Here is a 23393-nt window from a genome sequence, read left to right on the forward strand (position 1 = left end):
CCCAGCCACAGCCCCCCCCGTCGCCCATCCCCGAACCCCGCCCCCCACCCATTCTCCCGTCCCCCATCATCCGCGGTCAGCTACTTTCCAGCCGGGGCCTTTGGGCAGCAATCGAGCTTTTGAACAATGTTTATTGGACAGGATGTGGCCATTGCCGGCAAGGGTGACATTTATTGGCCGTGCCGGAGACGTGGGGCTGGACCCTCCCCTTGAACCGATAGCGTGGTGGAGGGGAAGGAGCTCCCATACTGGGGTTAGGTGAAGAATTGCAGCATTTAGACCCAGCCATGGTGAAGGAACAGTGGATATATATCCCAGTCTGGGAGACGAGATGGTGCTCCCAGACATTGCAGTCATTGGCCACCTTCATGGCCGAGGTCACGGGGTTGGAGGGTGAGGTTGAAGTAATCTGGGTTACTGCACCTCACGTTCAATGTCTGAGCTCTCCCAGGAAGACCGGCCACTTGGGTGGGGTGGATACAGACCAGGAATCGCGAGGCTCCCTCTCCTCACTAACCCAGGGGTGTCTGGCCCAATGCTGGCGGCCCTGTTGCTAATTCATCATAGGCAGTCCCTCCTATCGAGGATGACTTGCTTTCACACCAAAAAGGGCCGAGTTCCCAGGTGTTTCAATGAAGGGCCTAATATTCCAGGTCCCGAACTCCATGTTGAAGGGTGGAAGATGCCTGTGGGTGGATTTTTTTAATGTGGGGTGACCGTTGCACACCAGCCACCACACGGGCTTGACAGAGCGAGGTCTTGGTCCAGTGGCAAGGGTTAACCAGGACGGCTGGAGACCAGCTCTGCTGCACGGACCCAGTGCGCCCACATATCGCAGTGTGGGCTGGGCCCGTGCTGCCCCTGGGCCCTCGGCTCTTCTGGGTCCCCAAACTCTCACCTCTCCTGGGCCCCGAACTCACGCCTCTCCTGGGCCCCGACCTCGCGCCTCTACAATCTCTCGCCGCTCCTTCGCCCCGACCTCCCCTCCCCCTCGCCTCGCCCCGACCTCCACTCCCCCTCCCCCTCCGCCTGACCTCCCCTCCCCCTCGCCCCGACCTCCCCTCCCCCTCCCCCCCCCCGAACCTCCCCTCCCCCCGACCTCCCCCTCGCCTCGCCCTGACCTCCCCCTCGCCCCGACCTCCCCTCCCCCTCGCCCCGACCTCCCCTCACCTTCCCTCCCCCTCGCCCCGACCTCCCCTCACCTTCCCTCCCCCTCGCCCCGACCTCCCCTCCCCTCCCCCCGACCTCCCCCTCGCCTCGCCCTGACCTCCCCCTCGCCCCGACCTCCCCTCCCCCTCACCTCCCCTCACCTCCCCTCCCCCTCCCCCTCGCCCCTCACCTCCCCTCCCCTCACCTTCCCTCCCCCTCGCCCCGACCTCCCCTCCCCCTCGCCCCGCCCCGACCTCCCCTCCCCTCCCCCTCGCCCCGACCTCCCCTCCCCTTCCCCCTCGCCCCGACCTCCCCCCCTCCCCTCCGCCCCCCCTCCCCTCCCCCTGACCTCCCCTCGCCCCGACCTCCCCTCACCTTCCCTCCCCCTCGCCCCGCCCCGACCTCCCCTCCCCCCCCTCCCCCTCTCCTCCCCCTGACCCTCCGACCCCCCGCTCCTGCTGTACCTGCCCACGCTCCTGGACAGATGCATCATTCACCTGGATGGGTGCAGCCACATCACTCAGGAAGCTCGACACAATCCACGACACTGAACTTGATTTCCATTTCTCCCAGGCACACTGCAGCTGCAGGATGCAATGCAGCAATTCCCCGAGATTACTTCGCCCGCACCACTCTCCCTTGCTTCCGATATATACAGCGATAAATTGACCCCCTATTAACAGCACAACAGGTTGTTCAGCGGTGTAGCAGACAGACAGATTGGGAATCGAAGCAGTGATCACCTGCTTGCAGGTGGCTCCATTCCGCACTGGGCAGGGCCTGTAGCAGGGAGCCTCGGTTCTATTTTGAAGCAGTCCAGCTACTTTCTGAAGGAGTTGTTGTGAATGGGAGCACTGGGCAGAGAAGGTGTGAACAGGACCAGGAGCAGCTGTGATGCCCCATCTGCAAAGCTCACACACCAAGAGGGGCCCACTGGCCAAGGGACTCGAGGAATTATTTTTTTATTATTCGTTCCTGGGATGTGGGCGTCGCTGGCCAGGCCGGCATTTATTGCCCATCCCTAATCGCCCCTTGAGAAGGTGGTGGTGAGCCGCCTTCTTGAACCGCTGCAGTCCCGTGTGGTGAAGGTGCTCCCACAGTGCTGTTAGGGAGGGAGTTCCAGGATTGTGACCCAGCGACGATGAAGGAACGGCCGATATATTTCCAAGTCAGGATGGTGTGTGACTGGGAGGGGAACGTGGAGGTGGTGGTGTTCCCATGCACCTGCTGCCCTTGTCCTTCTAGGTGGTAGAGGTCGCGGGTTTGGGAGGTGTTGCCGAAGAAGCCTTGGCGAGTTGCTGCAGTGCATCTTGTAGATGGTACACACTGCAGCCAGGGGGCGCCGGTGGTGGAGGGAGTGAGTGTTGGAGGTGGTGGAGGGAGTGAGTGTTGGAGGTGGTGGAGGGAGTGAGTGTTGGAGGTGGTGGAGGGAGTGAATGTTGGAGGTGGTGGAGGGAGTGAGTGTTGGAGGAGGTGGATGGGGTGCCGATCAAGCGGCTGCTTTGTCCTGGATGGTGTCGAGCTTCTCGAGGGTTGTTGGAGCTGCACCATCCAGGCAAGTGGAGTGTGCTCCATCACACTCCTGACTTGTGCCTTGTAGATGGTGGAAAGGCTTTGGGGAGTCAGGAGGTGAGACACTCGCCGCAGAATACCCAGCCTCTGACCTGCTCTTGTAGTCACAGTATTTATGTGGCTGGTCCAGTTAAGTTTCTGGTCAATGGTGACCCCCAGTGACGGCCACGCCTTCAGGCAGGAAGGCGGGGAAAGGCAGAGCGGATTCCTTAGCACCATTATTATTTACCTTCTGTTTCGTTTTCCTCTCAGCTATGATCTGCTGGGCCACATGCTCCCGCTGCTGCTCTTCGAACTTCTTCAGGTTGGGGTTCCTCCTGGAGAGGGGCAACGCTGGGGGCGATGCAGCTAGACCAAAGGCACAAACCAAAAACAATCAGCCACTGTCAGGGGGGGTGGGGGGGCGCGGGGGGGACAGAAAGAAAGACCACATATACCTTAGATGGAATCTCGGCCTTTATTGCAAAGGGGATGGAGTATAAAAGCAGGGAAGTCTTGCTACAGTTATACAGGGTATTGGTGAGGCCACACCTGGAATACTGCGTGCAGTTTTGGTTTCCATATTTACGAAAGGATATACTTGCTTTGGAGGCAGTTCAGAGAAGGTTCACTCGGTTGATTCTGGAGATGAGGGGGTTGACTTATGAGGAAAGGTTGAGTAGGTTGTGCCTCTACTCATTGGAATTCAGAAGAATGAGAGGTGATCTAGTGTTTGCTAGTGCTGTTGGGGAGGGATTAAACTAATATGGCAGGGGGATGGGAACCTATGCAGGGAGACAGAGGGGAGCAGAAGCAAAAGATAGAAAGGAGAATAGTAAAAGTGGAGGGCAAAGAAACCCAAGGCAAAAATCAAAAACGACCACATTACAGCAAAATTCTAAAAGGGAGAAAGTGTGTTAAAAAGACAAGCCTGAAGGCTCTGTGCCTCAATGCGAGGAGTATTCGTAATAAGGTGGATGACTTAACTGCACAGATAGCTATTAACGATGATGATATAATTGGGATTACGGAGACATGGCTCCAGGGTGACCAAGGCTGGGAACTCAACATCCAGGGGTATTCAACATTTAGGAAGGATAGACAGAAAGGAAAAGGAGGTGGGGTGGCGTTGCTGGTTAAAAAGGAAATTAATGCAATAGTAAGGAACGGCATTAGCCTGGATGATGTGGAATCGGTATGGGTGCAGCTACGGAATACCAAGGGGCAGAAAACGCTAGTGGGAGTTGTGTACAGACCACCAAACAGTAGTAGTGAGGTTAAGGACAGCATCAAACAAGAAATCAGGGATGCGTGCAATAAAGGTACAGCAGTTATAATGGGCGATTTTAATCTACAGTTAATTCAGAGACTAGGGTCCTGAACTTAAAGAAAGGAAACTTCGATGGTATGAGGCGTGAATTGGCTAGGATAGACTGTGGATAGGCAATGGCAAACATTTAAAGATCACATGGATGAACTTCAACAATTCTACATCCGTGTCTGGCGTAAAAATAAAACTGGGAACATGGTTCAACCGTGGCTAACAAGAGAAATTAGGGATAGTGTTAAATCCAAGGAAGAGGCATATAAATTGGCCAGAAAAAGCAGCAAAGCTGAGGACTGGGAGAAATTTAGAATTCAGCAGAGGAGGACAAAGGGTTTAATTAGGGGGGGGGGAATAGAGTATGAGAGGAAGCTTGCAGGGAACATAAAAACTGACTGCAAAAGCTTCTATAGATATGTGAAGAGAAAAAGATTAGTGAAGACAAATGTAGGTCCCTTGCAGTCAGAATCAGGTGAATTTATAATGGGGAACAAAGAAATGACAGACCAATTGAACAAATACTTTAGTTCTGTCTTCACGAAGGAAGACACGAATAACCTCCCGAAAATACTAGGGGACCGAGGGTCTAGCAAGGAGGGGGAACTGAGGGAAATCCTTATTAGTCAGGAAATGGTTAGGGAAATTGAAGGTACTGAAGGATGATAAATCTCCAAAGTCTGATAGTCTGCATCCTAGAGTACTTAAGGAAGTGGCCCTAGAAATAGTAGATGCATTGGTGATCATTTTCCAACATTCATGGACTCTGGATCAGTTCCTATGGATTGGAGGGTAGCTAATGTAACCCCACATTTTAAAAAAAGGAGGGAGGGAAAACGGATATTTATAGACCGGTTAGCCTGACATTGGTGGTGGGGAAAATGTTGGAATCAATTATTAAAGATGAAATAGCAGCGCATTTGGAAAGCAGTGACAGGATCAGTCCAAGTCAGCGTGGACTTATGAAAGGGAAATCATGCTTGACAAATCTTTTAGCGTTTTTTGAGGGTGTAACTAGTAGAGTGGACAAGGGAGAACCAGTGGAAGTGGTTTATTTGGACTTTCAAAAGGCTTTTTTTCAAGGTCCCACACAAGAGATTAGTGTGTAAAATTAAAGCACATGGTATTGGGGGTAATGTATTGACGTGGATAGAGAACTGGTTGGCAGACAGGAAGCAAAGAGTGGGAATAAACGGGTCCTTTTCAGAACGGCAGGCAGTGACCAGTGGGGTGCCGCAGGGCTCAGTGCTGGGACCCCAGCTCTTTACAATATACATCAATGATTTAGATGAAGGAATTGAAGGTAATATCTCCAAGTTTGCAGATGACACTAAACTGGGTGGCGGTGTGAGCTACGAGGAGGATGCTAAGAGGCTGCAGGGTGACTTGGACAGGTTAGGTGAGTGGGCAAATGCATGGCAGATGTAGGATAATGTGGATAAATGTGAGGTTTTCCACTTTGGTGGCAAAAACAGGAAGGCAGATTATTATCTGAATGGTGACAGATTAGGAAAAGGGGAGGTGCAACGAGACCTGGGTGTCATGGTACATCAGTCATTGAAGGTTGGCATGCAGGTACAGCAGGCGGTGAAGAAAGCAAATGGCATGCTGGCCTTCATAGCGAGGGGATTTGAGTATAGGAGCAGGGAGGTCTTACTGGTGAGGCCACACCTTGAATATTGTGTACAGTTTTGGTTTCCTAGTCTGAGGAAGGACATTCTTGCTATTGAGGGAGTGCAGCGAAGATTCACCAGATTGATTCCTTGGATGGCGGGACTGACATATGAAGAAAGACTGGATCAACTAGGCTTATATTCACTGGAATTTAAAAGAATGAGAGGGGATCTCATTGAAACATATAAAATTCTGCTGGGATTGGACAGGTTAGATGCAGGAAGAATGTTCCCGATGTTGGGGAAGTCCAGAACCAGGGGTCACAGTCTACGGATAAGGTGTAGGCCATTTAGGACCGAGTGGATATTAAGGTCTTTTTCCATTGGTGGAGGGGTCTATTATGAGGGGCATAGTTTTAAGGTGGTTGGTGGAAGGTTTAGAGGGGATTTGAGGGGGGACTTCTTTACACAGAGGGTTGTGGGGATCTGGGAACTCACTGCCTGGAAGAGTGGTGGATGCAGAAACCCTCACCACTTTTAAGAGATGGTTGGATGGGCACTTAAAGTGCAGTAACCTGCAGGGTTACCTACCTAGAGCTGGTAATTGGGATTAGATTGGATGACCTTTTGTTGGACGGTGCAGATATAATGGTAAGTACTGCAGGGAATAGAATACGGCCAGGGTGATCTCCTGGACTAGTGTCGATCGCCTGGATGGGTTGGAGAGGAATTTTCCCAGATTTTTTCTCCCTAAATTGGCCTGGGTTTTTATCTGGTTTTTGCCTCTCCCAGGGGATCCCATGGCTCTGGTTGGGGTGGAGTGTAGAATGTTTCAGTGTAAGGGGTGTCGCAGTTGTGTGGGGCGGACTGGTTGGGCCGGGTGCTCTTTACCTTTCCGCCATTGTTCATTGTTCATTGGTTTATATGTAACCTTCAGGGCTGCTGACCGAGGGCCGTGCGGCTCTTTGTCGGCCGGCGTGGACACGATGGGCCGGAATGGCCTCCTTCTACGCTGTAGATTTCTATGTTTCTATGGTTCACTGCCAGGGTGAGTGGTTGAGGCAGAGACTGTCAGTGTGTACGATTAGATTGGCAAGCGGGATGAAGGGATATGGGAGCAGGGTGGGTAAATGTGATTCGATCGATTGGTTTGCAGGGAGGGTAAACAGCAACATGGATAATACCGGGGCTAAAAGGGTTAAATTGAGGACTGGTGGCTTGGACCTGGCTTGAGTATCGATAATTAAAGGGTGATCTAATCGAGGTGTGATGGGGCGAGAGAAGGCACTATTTTCTCTGGGGGGAGCCCAGAACAAGGGGGCTTAGCCTTAAAATCAGCGCCAGGTTGTTCAGGGGTGATGGTAGGAAGGAGTTCTTCACACACTGGGCGGTGGGAATCTGGAACTCTTCCCCCAAACACTGTGAGATTGGGGGGGGGGACCAACTGAAAAATTCAACACCGAGACGGATCGATTTCTGTTGGGCAAGGGTATAAAGGGTTACAGAACCAAGGAGGACAAATGGAGTTAGAATACCGATCGGGGGGGGCGTGGGGGTGTGGAGGGGACACAGTGTGGAGGAAAAACCAGGAGTGACGTCCCAGGACAGCAGGCTGGTTGGTAAGTATGAGCATAAGAACATAAGAAATAGGAGCAGGAGTCGGCCATACGGCCCCTTGAGCCTGCTCCACCATTTAATACGATCATGGCTGATCCGATCATGGACTCAGGTCCACTTCCCTGCCCGCTCCCCATAACCCATTATCCCCTTATCGGTTAAGAAACTGTCTATCTCTGTCTTAAATATATTCAATGTCCCAGCTTCCACAGCTCTCTGAGGCAGCGAATTCCACAGATTTACAACCCTCTGAGAGAAGAAATTCCTCCTCATCTCAGTTTTAAATGGGCGGCCCCTTATTCTAAGATCATGCCCCCTAGTTCTAGTCTCCCCCATCAGTGGAAACATCCTCTCTCTCCACCTTGTCAAGCCCCCTCATAATCTTATGTTTCAAGATCACCTCTCATTCTTCTGAATTCCAATGAGTAGAGGCCCAACCTACTCAACCTTTCCTCATAAGTCAACCCCCTCATCTCCGGAATCAACCAGTATTGCAGCTCTTTTGCTCTCTAGGTTAGGTAGGTGGATTAAATTCAGAACTGTGAGAGTACAGGTTGAAATTCCCTTATCTGGAACCCTGGGGACCTGGCCTGTTCGGGATAAGGGATTTTTCTGGACGAGGGGTGGTCACGCTAAATTGGATGGGACAGGCACTGAGCAAGGGGGATATCGGGGCTGGCTGGCTTGGGGCTAGGAGTGCGGCAGAGAGATCATGGGGTGGGGGTGGGGGTGGGGTGGGGTGGATCGCGGGGTCGGGGTGGGGTGGATCGCGGAGTCAGGCCAGCGATTGCGGGAGTCGGCAGCGAGGAAGGACTTCAATTTGTTCATGTGGGAGTTCTGCGCATGCGCCACCCGGTGGCCGGGAATGGTTCTGGACGAGGGGTGGTTCTGGATAAGGGAGGTTCAACCTGTATTAACGACTCTAACTTCAATGAATTAATAACGTAAACTAAATTAACTAATTAAAACTAACAATTAAAGGTAAAAATAATCATTTGACTAAAAACTGTCCAACTTATTTGATTTGTATCATTAGTTAGAGAGATGGCAGGGCAGGTGGTTTCATCAGAGGCAGTCCCTGGGGATCGAGGAAAACTTGCTTCCACTCTAACAGTGAGTTCTCAGGTGACTGAACAGTCCAATACAGGAATTACAGTCTCTGTCACAGGTGGGACAGACAGTGGTTGAGGGAAGGGGAGGGTGGGACTGGTTTGCCGCACGCTCCTTCCGCTGCCTGCGCTTGGTTTCTGCATGCTCTCGGCGACGAGACTCGAGGTGCTCAGCGCCCTCCCGGATGCTCTTCCTCCACTTAGGACGGTCTTTGGCCAGGGACTCCCAGGTGTCGGTGGGGATGTTGCACTTTATCAGAGAGGCTTCTTAATAAAGCAGCTTACAAACGGAAGCAAAGGAGGCCTCGGCCAGTGATATCTCGGAGATCTGCTCTGGATCACCGGGGGGACGTTCATTGCTCCACACCTGCACACACAGGGCACTGGGAGCCAACCAATCGCAAGAGAAAGGCAGCAGATCAGACCCACTCAGGTGCGTGATTGGCACCCCCTGAGCCTCGAGTGAACAACCCTCGGGGCAGATCTCCGTCGGTCAGTGGCAGCAACAGATGGAGCTTGGGACACTCGGAACGCACAAGACCGCTGGCTCCGCCACCCATAGCGGCAGTCGGCCCCAGTGAGGGGGCACGGGAGTGAGCGGAGGGAGAGTGAGAACAATCACAGCTTCAGTGTGATGAGCAGTTCGGGCCCACTGGCCTCGTGTCAAGGGAGATCAAAGCTACATCTACCCTTGTTGTGGGGCTACTTGATTCGGGCAGTGGGTACCTGAAGTGGAATGATAGTCCTTTCCTCGTCCCACTGTGGGATACAACTGCACAGACACTGAAGGTATGTTACGTCAATAATCAGCTAAAATAAGCAGGTTAATGGCTGTGTTACAATAGCGGAGAGAAATGGTATATACAACAGCATTGAGAGCTCACCTGATAATATCGCACAGCACCATGTCGAAGTTATAATATTCTTTTACAAATGGCACCGGGGTAAACCCAGTCACCCCACCCCTCCCCCCCCGGGGTAAACCCAGTCACCCCCCCACCCTCCCCCCCCCCCGGGGTAAACCCAGTCACCCCACCCCACCCCTCCCCCCCCGGGGTAAACCCAGTCACCCCCCCCCTCCCCCCCCGGGGTAAACCCAGTCACCCCACCCCTCCCCCCCCGGGGTAAACCCAGTGACCCCACCCCTCCCCCCCGGGGTAAACCCAGTCACCCCACCCCTCCCCCCCTGGTGTAAACCCAGTGACCCCACCCCTCCCCCCCGGGGTAAACCCAGTCACCCCACCCCTCCCCCCCCCGGGGTAAACCCAGTCACCCCCCCCGTCCCCCCGGGGTAAACCCAGTCACCCCACCCCTCCCCCCCGGGGTAATCCCAGTCACCCCACCCCTCCCCCGCCGGGGTAAACCCAGTCACCCCACCCCACCCCTCCCCCCCCGGGGTAAACCCAGTCACCCCCCCCTCCCCCCCGGGGTAAACCCAGTCACCCCACCCCTCCCCCCCCGGGGTAAACCCAGTGACCCCACCCCTCCCCCCCGGGGTAAACCCAGTCACCCCACCCCTCCCCCCCCCGGGGTAAACCCAGTCACCCCCCCCGTCCCCCCGGGGTAAACCCAGTCACCCCACCCCTCCCCCCCGGGGTAATCCCAGTCACCCCACCCCTCCCCCGCCGGGGTAAACCCAGTCACACCACCCCCCGCCCGGAGTAAACCCAGTCAGCCCCCCCCACCCCACCCGGGGTAAACCCAGTGACCCCACCCCTCCCCCCGGGGTAAACCCAGTCACCCCCCCACCCCCCCCCCCCCCGGGTAAACACAGTCACACACCCCCCGCCCCCCGCCCCCCCCCCCCCCCGGGGTAAACCCAGTCACCCCCCCCTCCCTCCGGGGTAAACCCAGGGACCACCCCCCCCCGGTTACCCCCAGGCCGCCCTGTCAGGGCGGGGTGTAACCCCCAGGCCCCGATACCTTGCAGTGGATTCGCTGTGTCGGCCGGGATGTCTCTCTGGCTGCCCGTGCGATTGTGGAGAGGAGGAGCTGGTCCTGGGACGAGGGGGCGGTTAAACGCAGACATTGCCCCCAATGTCGAACGCCCCGACTCCTGGTCTCGCTTGGCCTGATCGCCCCCTTGTAGCAACCTGCAGAACCGCAGGTGAGAGAGAAATAACACACCATCATTTCTGGCAAACACCACTGGAAGAAATGATTAATCATCAACACATAACTCTGACTAACACACCAACACCCCAGTTACAGCTCTCGCAATAAGATAATGACCCGATAATCTGCTTTAGGCACGTTGACTGAGGGATAAATATTGGCCCCAGGACATTGAGGAGAACTCCCCTGCTCTTCTTCGAAATAGTGCCATGGGATCTTTTAGTTCCACCCGAGGGGACAGACAGCGTCAATTTAAAGTCTCATCCGACAGACGGCACCTCCGACAGTGCAGCACTCCCTCAGTACTGCCCCTCCGACTGTGCAGCACTCCCTCAGTACTGCCCCTCCGACAGGGCGGCGCTCCCTCAGTACTGCCCCTCCGACAGTGCGGCACTCCCTCAGTACTGCCCCTCCGACAGGGCGGCGCTCCCTCAGTACTGCCCCTCCGACAGTGCGGCACTCCCTCAGTACTGCCCCTCCGACAGTGCAGCACTCCCTCAGTACTGTCCCTCCGACAGTGCAGCACTCCCTCAGTACTGTCCCTCCGACAGGGCGGCGCTCCCTCAGTACTGCACCTCCGACAGTGCGGCACTCCCTCAGTACTGCCCCTCCGACAGTGCAGCACTCCCTCAGTACTGTCCCTCCGACAGTGCGGCACTCCCTCAGTACTGCCCCTCCGACAGTGCGGCACTCCCTCAGTACTGCCCCTCCGACAGTGCAGCACTCCCTCAGTACTGTCCCTCCGACAGGGCGGCGCTCCCTCAGTACTGCACCTCCGACAGTGCGGCACTCCCTCAGTACTGCCCCTCCGACAGTGCGGCACTCCCTCAGTACTGCCCCTCCGACAGTGCGGCACTCCCTCAGTACTGCCCCTCCGACAGTGCGGCGCTCCCTCAGTACTGCACTGGTGACAGTGCAGATTATGTGCTCAAGTCTCTGGAGTGGGATTTGAACCCACAATCTTCTGACTCGGTGGCGAGGGGGTTCCTCATTGAGCCGAGGCAGGAAGTGAGAGAACGGGGGACCTCTTCACCCCATGGGGAGCCGAGCAGCGGAATAAGTTGCCCAGGGAAGGACAGTGAAGCGGAGAGTGCGAATGGGGTCAAGAGACGATTGCAGAGACGGGACTGAGGGAAGAGGCCGGGAGCGAGCTGCCATTGCCGATTACCGTTCACTCACCTTGGTTTCTGGCAATGACCCCGTGGAGGGGCAGCAGTGCTCAGGGAGCTGGGACTACAGCACTCCGTGCCGCAGGAAACTAAATAGAGCGGGAATGCATCGTGCTAGCTCAGTCTTGTTCCCCTCAACGTGTACGTACAACTTGCATTTATATGCAGATACACTGCTTTGAGTACTGTTGAGGGGGATGACTCATCAGGGGAGGGCAGCAGCAGCCAAGTTCATGGCACCGTGGCTGGCTCTGCTGCACAGGAGGGCAGGAAAAAGATTGGGAGCGCGATAGTGATAGGGGATTCGATGGTGAGGGGAATAGATAGGCGTTTCTGCGGCCGCAACCGAGACTCCAGAATGGTATGTTGCCTCCCTGGTGCAAGGGTCAAGGATGTCTCGGAGCGGGTGCAGGACATTCTGAAATGGGAGGGAGAACAGCCAGTTGTCGTGGTGCACATTGGTACCAACGACATAGGTAAAAAAAGGGATGAGGTCCTACGAAAAGAATTTAAGGAGCTAGGAGCTAAATTAAAAAGTAGGACCTCAAAAGTAGTAATCTCAGGATTGCTACCAGTGCCACGTACTAGTCAGAGTAGGAATCGCAGGATAGCTCAGATGAATACGTGGCTTGAGCAGTGGTGCAGCAGGGAGGGATTCAAATTCCTGGGGCATTGGAACCGGTTCTGGGGGAGGTGGGACCAGTACAAACCGGACGGTCTGCACCTGGGCAGGACCGGAACCAATGTCTTAGGGGGAGTGTTTGCTAGTGCTGTTGGGGAGGAGTTAAACTAATATGGCAGGGGGATGGGAACCAATGCAGGGAGACAGAGGGAGACAAAAATGAGGCAAAAGCAAAAGACAGAAAGGAGATGAGGAAAAGTGGAGGGCAGAGAAACCCAAGGCAAAGAACAAAAAGGGCCACTGTACAGCAAAATTCTAAAAGGACAGAGGGTGTTAAAAAAACAAGCCTGAAGGCTTTGTGTCTTAATGCAAGGAGTATCCGCAATAAGGTGGATGAATTAACTGTGCAAATAGATGTTAACAAATATGATGTGATCGGGATTACGGAGACGTGGCTCCAGGATGATCAGGGCTGGGAACTCAACATCCAGGGGTATTCAACATTCAGGAAGGATAGAATAAAAGGAAAAGGAGGTGGGGTAGCATTGCTGGTTAAAGAGGAGATTAATGCAATAGTTAGGAAAGACATGAGCTTGGATGATGTGGAATCTATATGGGTAGAGCTGCAGAACACTAAAGGGCAAAAAACGTTAGTGGGAGTTGTGTACAGACCTCCAAACAGTAGTAGTGATGTTGGGGAGGGCATCAAACAGGAAATTAGGAGTGCATGCAATAAAAGTGCAGCAGTTATAATGGGTGACTTTAATATGCATATAGATTGGGCTAGCCAAACTGGAAGCAATACGGTGGAGGAGGATTTCCTGGAGTGCATAAGGGATGGTTTTCTAGACCAATATGTCGAAGAACCAACTAGGGGGGAGGCCATCTTAGACTGGGTGTTGTGTAATGAGAGAGGATTAATTAGCAATCTCGTTGTGCGAGGCCCCTTGTGGAAGAGTGACCATAATATGGTGGAATTCTGCATTAGGATGGAGAATGAAACAGTTAATTCAGAGACCATGGTCCAGAACTTAAAGAAGGGTAACTTTGAAGGTATGAGGCGTGAATTGGCTAGGATAGATTGGCGAATGATACTTAAGGGGTTGACTGTGGATGGGCAATGGCAGACATTTAGAGACCGCATGGATGAATTACAACAATTGTACATTCCTGTCTGGCGTAAAAATAAAAAAGGGAAGGTGGCTCAACCGTGGCTATCAAGGGAAATCAGGGATAGTATTAAAGCCAAGGAAGTGGCATACAAATTGGCCAGAAATAGCAGCGAACCTGGGGACTGGGAGAAATTTAGAACTCAGCAGAGGAGGACAAAGGGTTTGATTAGGGCAGGGAAAATGGAGTACGAGAAGAAGCTTGCAGGGAACATTAAGGCGGATTGCAAAAGTTTCTATAGGTATGTAAAGAGAAAAAGGTTAGTAAAGACAAACGTAGGTCCCCTGCAGTCAGAATCAGGGGAAGTCATAACGGGGAACAAAGAAATGGCAGACCAATTGAACAAGTACTTTGGTTCAGTATTCACTAAGGAGGACACAAACAACCTTCCGGATATAAAAGGGGTCAGAGGGTCTAGTAAGGAGGAGGAACTGAGGGAAATCTTTATTAGTCGGGAAATTGTGTTGGGGAAATTGATGGGATTGAAGGCTGATAAATCCCCAGGGCCTGATGGACTGCATCCCAGAGTACTTAAGGAGGTGGCCTTGGAAATAGCGGATGCATTGACAGTCATTTTCCAACATTCCATTGACTCTGGATCAGTTCCTATCGAGTGGAGGGTAGCCAATGTAACCCCACTTTTTAAAAAAGGAGGGAGAGAGAAAGCAGGGAATTATAGACCGGTCAGCCTGACCTCAGTAGTGGGTAAAATGATGGAATCAATTATTAAGGATGTCATAGCAGCGCATTTGGAAAATGGTGACATGATAGGTCCAAGTCAGCATGGATTTGTGAAAGGGAGATCATGCTTGACAAATCTTCTGGAATTTTTTGAGGATGTTTCCAGTAGAGTGGACAAGGGGGAACCAGTTGATGTGGTATATTTGGACTTTCAGAAGGCTTTCGACAAGGTCCCACACAGGAGATTAATGTGCAAAGTTAAAGCACATGGGATTGGGGGTAGTGTGCTGACGTGGATTGAGAACTGGTTGTCAGACAGGAAGCAAAGAGTAGGAGTAAATGGGTACTTTTCAGAATGGCAGGCAGTGACTAGTGGGGTACCGCAAGGTTCTGTGCTGGGGCCCCAGCTGTTTACATTGTACATTAATGATTTAGACGAGGGGATTAAATGTAGTATCTCCAAATTTACGGATGACACTAAGTTGGGTGGCAGTGTGAGCTGCGAGGAGGATGCTATGAGGCTGCAGAGTGACTTGGATAGGTTAGGTGAGTGGGCAAATGCGTGGCAGATGAAGTATAATGTGGATAAATGTGAGGTTATCCACTTTGGTGGTAAAAACAGAGAGACAGACTATTATCTGAATGGTGACAGATTAGGAAAAGGGGAGGTGCAACGAGACCTGGGTGTCATGGTACATCAGTCATTGAAGGTTGGCATGCAGGTACAGCAGGCGGTTAAGAAAGCAAATGGCATGTTGGCCTTCATAGCGAGGGGATTTGAGTACAGGGGCAGGGAGGTATTGCTACAGTTGTACAGGGCCTTGGTGAGGCCACACCTGGAGTATTGTGTACAGTTCTGGTCTCCTAACTTGAGGAAGGACATTCTTGCTATTGAGGGAGTGCAGCGAAGATTCACCAGACTGATTCCCGGGATGGTGGGACTGACCTATCAAGAAAGACTGGATCAACTGGGCTTGTATTCACTGGAGTTCAGAAGAGTGAGAGGGGACCTCATAGAAATGTTTAGGATTCTGACGGGTTTGGACAGGTTGGATGCAGGAAGAATGTTCCCAATGTTGGGGAAGTCCAGAACCAGGGGTCACAGTCTAAGGATAAGGGGTAAGCCATTTAGGACCGAGATGAGGAGAAACTTCTTCACCCAGAGAGTGGTGAACCTGTGGAATTCTCTACCACAGGAAGTTGTTGAGGCCAATTCACTAAATATATTCAAAAGGGAGTTAGATGAAGTCCTTACTACTCGGGGGATCAAGGGGTATGGCGTGAAAGCAGGAAGGGGGTACTGAAGTTTCATGTTCAGCCATGAACTCATTGAATGGCGGTGCAGGCTAGAAGGGCTGAATGGCCTACTCCTGCACCTATTTTCTATGTTTCTATATAGCGACTCGAGGTGCTTCACGGACAGGCGCACCAACGTTAGTGTCCTCGGCCAGGCCAACATCCCCAGCATCGAAGCACTGACCACACTCGACCAGCTCCGCTGGGCGGGCCACATTGTTCACATGCCAGACACGAGACTCCCAAAGCAAGCGCTCTACTCGGAACTCATTCACGGCAAACGAGCCAAAGGTGGGCAGAGGAAACGTTACAAGGACACCCTCAAAGCCTCCCTGATAAAATGCAACATCCCCACCGACACCTGGGAGTCCCTGGCCAAAGACCGCCCTAAGTGGAGGAAGTGCATCCGGGAGGGCGCTGAGCACCTCGAGTCTCGTCGCCGAGAGCATGCAGAAACCAAGCGCAGGCAGCGGAAGGAGCGTGCGGCAAACCAGTCCCACCCTCCCCTTCCCTCAACCACTGTCTGTCCCACCTGTGACAGAGACTGTAATTCCCGTATTGGACTGTTCAGTCACCTGAGAACTCACTGTTAGAGTGGAAGCAAGTCTTCCTCGATTCCGAGGGACTGTCTGTGATGATGGCTTCATGGGAGCGATTATTAAACAAAATTTGACACCGAGCCACACAAGGAGATATTAGGACAGGTGACCAAAAGTTTGGTCAAAGAGGTCGGTTTTAAGGAGTGTCTTAAAGGAGGAGTGAGAGGCGGAGAGGTTTAGGGAGCGAGTTCCAGAGCTTGGGGCCCAGACAACAGAAGGCACGGCCACCAATGGTGAAGCGATTATAATCAGGGATGGTCAGGAGGGCAGAACTAGAGGAGCACAGACATCAGTTGTGGGGCTGGAGGAGATTACAGAGATAGGGAGTGGCGAGGGCCATGGAGGGATTTGTAAACAAGGATGAGAATTTTGAAATCGAGGCGTTGCTTTACCGGAAGCTAAGGTCAGCGAGCACAGGGGGTGATGGGTGAGCGGGACTGGGTGCGAGTTAGGACACGGGGCAGTGAGCACAGGGGGTGATTGGTGAGTGGGACTGGGTGCGAGTTAGGACACGGGGCAGTGAGCACAGGGGGTGATGGGTGAGTGGGACTGGGTGCGAGTTAGGACACGGGGCAGCGAGCACAGGGGGTGATGGGTGAGCGGGACTGGGTGCGAGTTAGGACATGGATCAGCGAGCACAGGGGGTGATGGGTATGCGGGACTGGGTGTGAGTTAGGACACGGGGCAGTGAGCACAGGGGCTGATGGGTGTGCGGGACTGGGTGTGAGTTAGGACACGGGGCAGTGAGCGCAGGAGGTGATGGGTGTGCGGGACTTGGTGTGAGTTAGGACACGGGGCAGTGAGCACAGGGGGTGATGGGTGAGTGGGACTCGGTGCGAGTTAGGACATGGATCAGCGAGCACAGGGGGTGATGGGTGAGCGGGACTGGGTGTGAGTTAGGACATGGATCAGTGAGCACAGGGGGTGATGGGTGAGTGGGACTTGGTGCGAGTTAGGACACGGGGGCAGTGAGCACAGGGGGTGATGGGTGAGCGGGACTCGGTGCGAGTTAGGACACGGGTCAGTGAGCACAGGGGGTGATGGGTGAGTGGGACTTGGTGCGAGTTAGGACACGGGGGCAGTGAGCACAGGGGGTGATGGGTGAGCGGGACTCGGTGCGAGTTAGGACACGGGTCAGTGAGCACAGGGGGTGATGGGTGAGCGGGACTGGGTGTGAGTTAGGACACGGGGCAGCGAGCACAGGGGGTGATGGGTGAGTGGGACTCGGTGCGAGTTAGGACACGGGGCAGCGAGCACAGGGGGTGATGGGTGAGTGGGACTCGGTGCGAGTTAGGACATGGGTCAGCGAGCACAGCGGTTGATGGGTGAGTGGGACTCGGTGCGAGTTAGGACACGGGACACAGGGGGTGATGGGTGAGCGGGACTCGGTGAGAGTTAGGACACAGGGCAGCTGGGTTTTGGATGAGCTGAAGTTAATGGAGGGTGGAAGATGGGAGGCCGGCCTGGATACACCCGTGCACCGCCCTTCAGCGGGGTCACTGTGCAGTGGGCCGGAGTGGGGACCGCGGGCAGATTTATCCCATTGGTGCAGATTGCGACAGGCACCCAGCCTCAGCCTCTGCTGTAGCGACAGACTGGGTTTTGACCTGGGGCCTTCGGGTCAGCAAGGCTAAGGAACACACCACACGGTGCAGAGCACCATGGATCATGTGCAGAAACCCCTTCGAGAGCCCTACACGGACTGTCAAAAGACTTGGGTCCATGGAGACCTTTCATAAGAACATAAGAAATAGGAGCAGGAGTCGGCCATTCGGCCCCTCGAGCCTGCTCCGCCATTTAATACGATCATGGCTGATCTGATCATGGACTCAGGTCCACTTCCCCGCCCGCTCCCCATAACCCCTTATTCCCTTATCGGTTAAGAAACTGTCTATCTCTGTCTTAAATTTATTCAATGTCCCAGCTTCCACAGCTCTCTGAGGCAGCAAATTCCACAGATTTACAACCCTCTGAGAAGAAATTCCTCCTCATCTCAGTTTTAAATGGGCGGCCCTTTATTCTAAGATTATGCCCCCTAGTTCTAGTCTCCCCCATCAGTGGAAACATCCTCTCTGCATCCACCTTGTCAAGCCCCCTCATAATCTTATACATTTCGATAAGATCACCTCTCATTCTTCTGAATTCCAATGAGTAGAGGCCCAACCTACTCAACCTTTCCTCATAAGCCAACCCCTTCATCTCCGGAATCAACCGAGTGAACCTTCTCTGAACTGTCTCCAAAGCAAGTATATCCTTTCGTAAATATGGAAACCAAAACTGCACGCAGTATTCCAGGTGTGGCCTCACCAATACCCTGTACAGCTGTAGCAAGACTTCCCTGCTTTTATACTCCATCCCCTTTGCAATAAAGGCCAAGATTCCATTGGCCTTCCTGATCACTTGCTGTACCTGCATACTATCCTTTTGTGTTTCATGCACAAGTACCCCCAGGTCCCGCTGTACTGCGGCACTTTGCAATCTTTCTCCATTTAAATAATAACTTGCCCTTTGATTTTTTTCTGTCAAAGTGCATGACCTTACACTTTCCGACATTATACTCCATCTGACAAATTTTTGCCCACTCACTTAGCCTGTCTATGCCCTTTTGCAGATTTTTTGTGTCCTCCTCACACATTGCTTTTCCTCCCATCTTTGTATCGTCAGCAAACTTGACTACGTTACACTCAGTCCCTTCTTCCAAGTCGTTAATATAGATTGTAAATAGTTGGGGTCCCAGCACTGATCCCTGTGGCACCCCACTAGTTACTGTTTGCCAACCAGAGAATGAACCATTTATCCCAACTCTCTGTTTTCTGTTAGTTAGCCAATCCTCTATCCACCCCCAACCCCGTGAACTTTTATCTTGTGCAGTAACCTTTTATGTGGCACCTTGTCAAATGCCTTCTGGAAATCCAAATACACTACATCCACTGGTTCCCCTTTATCCACCCTGTTCATTACATCCTCAAAGAATTCCAGCAAATTTGTCAAATATGACTACCCCTTCATAAATCCATGCTGACTCTGTCTGACCGAATTTTGCTTTTCCAAATGTCCTGCTACTGCTTCTTAACATAGAAACATAGAAAATAGGTGCAGGAGCAGGCCATTCGGCCCTTCGAGCCTGCACCGCCATTCAATAAGATCATGGCTGATCATTCCCTCAGTATCCCTTTCCTGCTTTCTCTCCATACTCCTTGATCCCTTTAGCCGTAAGGGCCATATCTAACTCCCTCCTGAATATATCCAATCAACTGGCATCAACAACTCTCTGCGGCAGGGAATTTCACAGGTTAACAACTCTCTGAGTGAAGAAGTTTCTCCGCATCTCGGTCCTAAATGGCTTACCCCTTATCCTTAGACTGTGACCTCTGGTTCTGGACTTCCCCAACATCGGGAACATTCTTCCTGCATCTAACCTGTCCAGTCCCGTCAGAATTTTATATGTTTCGATGAGATCCCCTCTCATCCTTCCAAACTCCAGTGAATACAGGCCCAGTCGATCCAGTCTCTCCTGATATGTCAATAATATGTCTTGAATAATGGCCTCCAACATTTTCCCAACCACAGATGTTAGGCGAACTGGTCTATAGTTTCCTGCTTTTTGTCTGCCTCCTTTTTTAAATAGGGGCGTTACATTTGCAGTTTTCCAGTCTGCTGGGACCTCCCCAGAATCCAGGGAATTTTGGTAAATTACAACCAATGCATCCACAATCCCTGCCGCTACTTCTCTTAAGACCCGAGGGTGTAAGGCATCAGGTCCAGGGGATTTATCCTTTCTCAGCATTCTCCTACGCTGGTGATGTGCACAGCGTCCGTCACTCCCCAAACACATTCCCCACTGAACCCCCACACACATTCCCCACTGAACCCCCACACACATTCCCCACTGAACCCCCACACACATTCCCCACTGAACCCCCACACACATTCCCCACTGAACCCCCACACACATTCCCCACTGAACCCCCACACACATTCCCCACTGAACCCCCACACACATTCCCCACTGAACCCCCACACACATTCCCCACTGAACCCCCACACACATTCCCCACTGAACCCCCACACACATTCCCCACTGAACCCCCACACACATTCCCCACTGAACCCCCACACACATTCCTGGCCTTTATTGCAAAGGGGATGGAGTATAAAAGCAGGGAAGTCTTGCTGCAGTTATACAGGGAGTTGGTGAGGCCACACCTGGAATACTGCGTGCAGTTTTGGTTTCCATATTTACGAAAGGATATACTTGCTTTGGAGGCAGTTCAGAGAAGGTTCACTCAGTTGATTCCGGGGATGAGGGGGTTGACTTATGAGGAAAGGTTGAGTAGGTTGGGCCTCTACTCATTTGAATTCAGAAGAATGAGAGGTGATCTTATCGAAATGTATAAGATTATGAGGGGGCTTGACAAGGTGGATGCAGAGAGGATGTTTCCACTGATGGGGGAGACTAGAACTAGGGGGCATGATCTTAGAATAAGGGGCCGCCCATTTAAAACTGAGATGAGGAGGAATTTCTTCTCTCAGAGGGTTGTAAATCTGTGGAATTCGCTGCCTCAGAGAGCTGTGGAAGCTGGGACATTGAATAAATTTAAGACAGAGATAGACAGTTTCTTAACCGATAAGGGAATAAGGGGTTATGGGGAGCGGGCGGGGAAGTGGAGCTGAGTCCATGATTAGATCAGCCATGATCGTATTAAATGGCGGAGCAGGCTCGAGGGGCCGTATGGCCGACTCCTGCTCCTATTTCTTATGTAGATTTCCCAGTGAATGTGTACACGGGGAGGGTGGGGTACGAATCCCGCTGCACGCTTTTGTTTATCCTTCCCAATATCTCTTTGCCCAATACCTCGGGGAACAGACCTGGTGCGTTGCTAGTGCTATATAAATGTAATCTAATGTTCTTGTTGATGGCCTGAACAGCAACGTGTATCTATATAGCGCCTTTAATGTAGTGAAACGTCCCCAGGTGCTTCACAGGAGCATTATACGGAAATTTGACACCGAGCCGCGTCTGTCGAAATTAGGGCAGGTGACCAAAAGCTTGGTCAAAGAGGGAGGTTTTAAGGAGCATCTTGAAGGAGGAAAGAGAGGGGTAGAGAGGCGGAGAGGTTTAGGGAGGGAGTTCCAGAGCTTGGGGCCCAGGCAACAGAAGGCACGGCCACCAATGGTGGAGCGATTATAATCAGGGATTGTCAGGAGGGCAGAATTTGAGGGGCGCAGAGATCATAGAAACATAGAAAATAGGTGCAGGAGTAGGCCATTCGGCCCTTCTAGCCTGCACCGCCATTCAATGAGTTCATGGCTGAACATTCAACTTCAGTACCCCATTCTGCTTTCTCGCCATACCTCTTGATCCCCCTAGTAGTAAGGACTACATCTAACTCCTTTTTGAATATATTTAGTGAATTGGCCTCAACAACTTTCTGTGGTAGAGAATTCCACAGGTTCACCACTCTCTGGGTGAAGATGTTTCTCCTCATCTCGGTCCTAAATGGCTTACCCCTTATCCTTAGACTGTGACCTCTGGTTCTGGACTTCCCCAACATTGGGAACATTCTTCCTGCATCTAACCTGTCTAACCCCGTCAGAATTTTAAATGTTTCTATGAGGTCCCCTCTCATTCTTCTGAACTCCAGTGAATACAAGCCCAGTTGATCCAGTCTTTCTTGATAGGTCAGTCCCGCCATCCCGGGAATCAGTCTGGTGAACCTTCGCTGCACTCCCTCAATAGCAAGAATGTCCTTCCTCAGGTTAGGAGACCAAAACTGTACACAATACTCCAGGTGTGGCCTCACCAATGCCCTGTACAACTGTAGCAACACCTCCCTGCCCCTGTACTCAAATCCCCTTGCTATGAAGGCCAACATGCCATTTGCTTTCTTAACCGCCTGCTGTACCTGCATGCCAACCTTCAATGACTGATGTACCATGACACCCAGGTCTCTTTGCACCTCCCCTTTTCCTAATCTGTCACCATTCAGATAATAGTCTGTCTCTCTGTTTTTACCACCAAAGTGGATAACCTCACATTTATCCACATTATACTTCATCTGCCATGCATTTGCCCACTCACCTAACCTATCCAAGTCGCTCTGCAGCCTCACAGCATCCTCCTCGCAGCTCACACTGCCACCCAACTTAGTGTCATCCGCAAATTTGGAGATACTACATTTAATCCCCTCATCTAAATCATTAATGTACAGTGTAAACAGCTGGGGCCCCAGCACAGAACATTGCGGTACCCCACTAGTCACTGCCTGCCATTCTGAAAAGTCCCCATTTACTCCTACTCTTTGCTTCCTGTCTGACAACCAGTTCTCAATCCATGTCAGTACACTACCCCCAATCCCATGTGCTCTAACTTTGCACATCAATCTCTTGTGTGGGACCTTGTCGAACGCCTTCTGAAAGTCCAAATATACCACATCAACTGGTTCTCCCTTATCCACTCTACTGGAAACATCCTCAAAAAATTCCAGAAGATTTGTCAAGCATGATTTCCCTTTCACAAATCCATGCTGACTTGGACCTATCATGTCACCTCTTTCCAAATGCACTGCTATGACATCCTTAATAATTGATTCCATCATTTTACCCACTACCGATGTCAGGCTGACCGGTCTATAATTCCCTGTTTTCTCTCTCCCTCCTTTTTTAAAAAGTGGGGTTACATTGGCTACCCTCCACTCCATAGGAACTGATCCAGAGTCAATGGAATGTTGGAAAATGACTGTCAACGCATCCACTATTTCCAAGGCCACCTCCTTAAGTACTCTGGGATGCAGTCCATCAGGCCCTGGGGATTTATCGGCCTTCAATCCCATCAATTTCCCCAACACAATTTCCCGGCTAATAAGGATTTCCCTCAGTTCCTCCTCCTTACTCGACCCCCCGACCCCTTTTATAACCGGAAGGTTGTTCGTGTCCTCCTTCGTGAATACCGAACCAAAGTATTTGTTCAATTGGTCCGCCATTTCTTTGTTCCCCGTTATGACTTCCCCTGATTCTGACTGCAGGGGACCTACGTTTGTCTTTACTAACCTTTTTCTCTTTACATATCTATAGAAACTTTTGCAATCCGTCTTAATGTTCCCTGCAAGCTTCTTCTCATACTCCATTTTCCCTGCCCTAATCAAACCCTTTGTCCTCCTCTGCTGAGTTCTAAATTTCTCCTAGTCCCCAGGTTCGCTGCTATTTCTGGCCAATTTGTATGCCACTTCCTTGGCTTTAATACTATCCCTGATTTCCCTTGATAGCCACGGTTGAGCCACCTTCCCTTTTTTATTTTTATGCCAGACAGGAATGTACAATTGTTGTAGTTCATCCATGCGGTCTCTAAATGTCTGCCATTGCCCATCCACAGTCAACCCCT

General features: G+C 52.1%; 2 protein-coding genes across 2 annotated transcripts in view; one reads left to right on the top strand and one right to left on the bottom strand.

Annotated features, from left to right (window-relative positions):
• ankrd29 (ankyrin repeat domain 29) overlaps positions 1–23393 on the top strand; it is a 1085233-nt gene that overhangs the window by 697023 nt on the left and 364817 nt on the right. The window lies entirely within an intron of this gene.
• Positions 1–23393, bottom strand: part of LOC139261566 (uncharacterized) — a 98776-nt gene that overhangs the window by 72532 nt on the left and 2851 nt on the right. Inside the window, exons 3-4 of the mRNA XM_070877072.1 lie at positions 10284–10453; positions 2951–3069 (exon numbers count right to left, since the gene is read on the bottom strand). Of these exons, the coding sequence (XP_070733173.1) occupies positions 2951–3069; positions 10284–10453 (289 nt within the window). The remainder of the gene's footprint in view (positions 1–2950; positions 3070–10283; positions 10454–23393) is intronic.

The sequence above is a fragment of the Pristiophorus japonicus genome, chromosome 1 (assembly GCF_044704955.1).
Source record: "Pristiophorus japonicus isolate sPriJap1 chromosome 1, sPriJap1.hap1, whole genome shotgun sequence".
Taxonomy (NCBI): Eukaryota; Metazoa; Chordata; class Chondrichthyes; family Pristiophoridae; genus Pristiophorus; species Pristiophorus japonicus.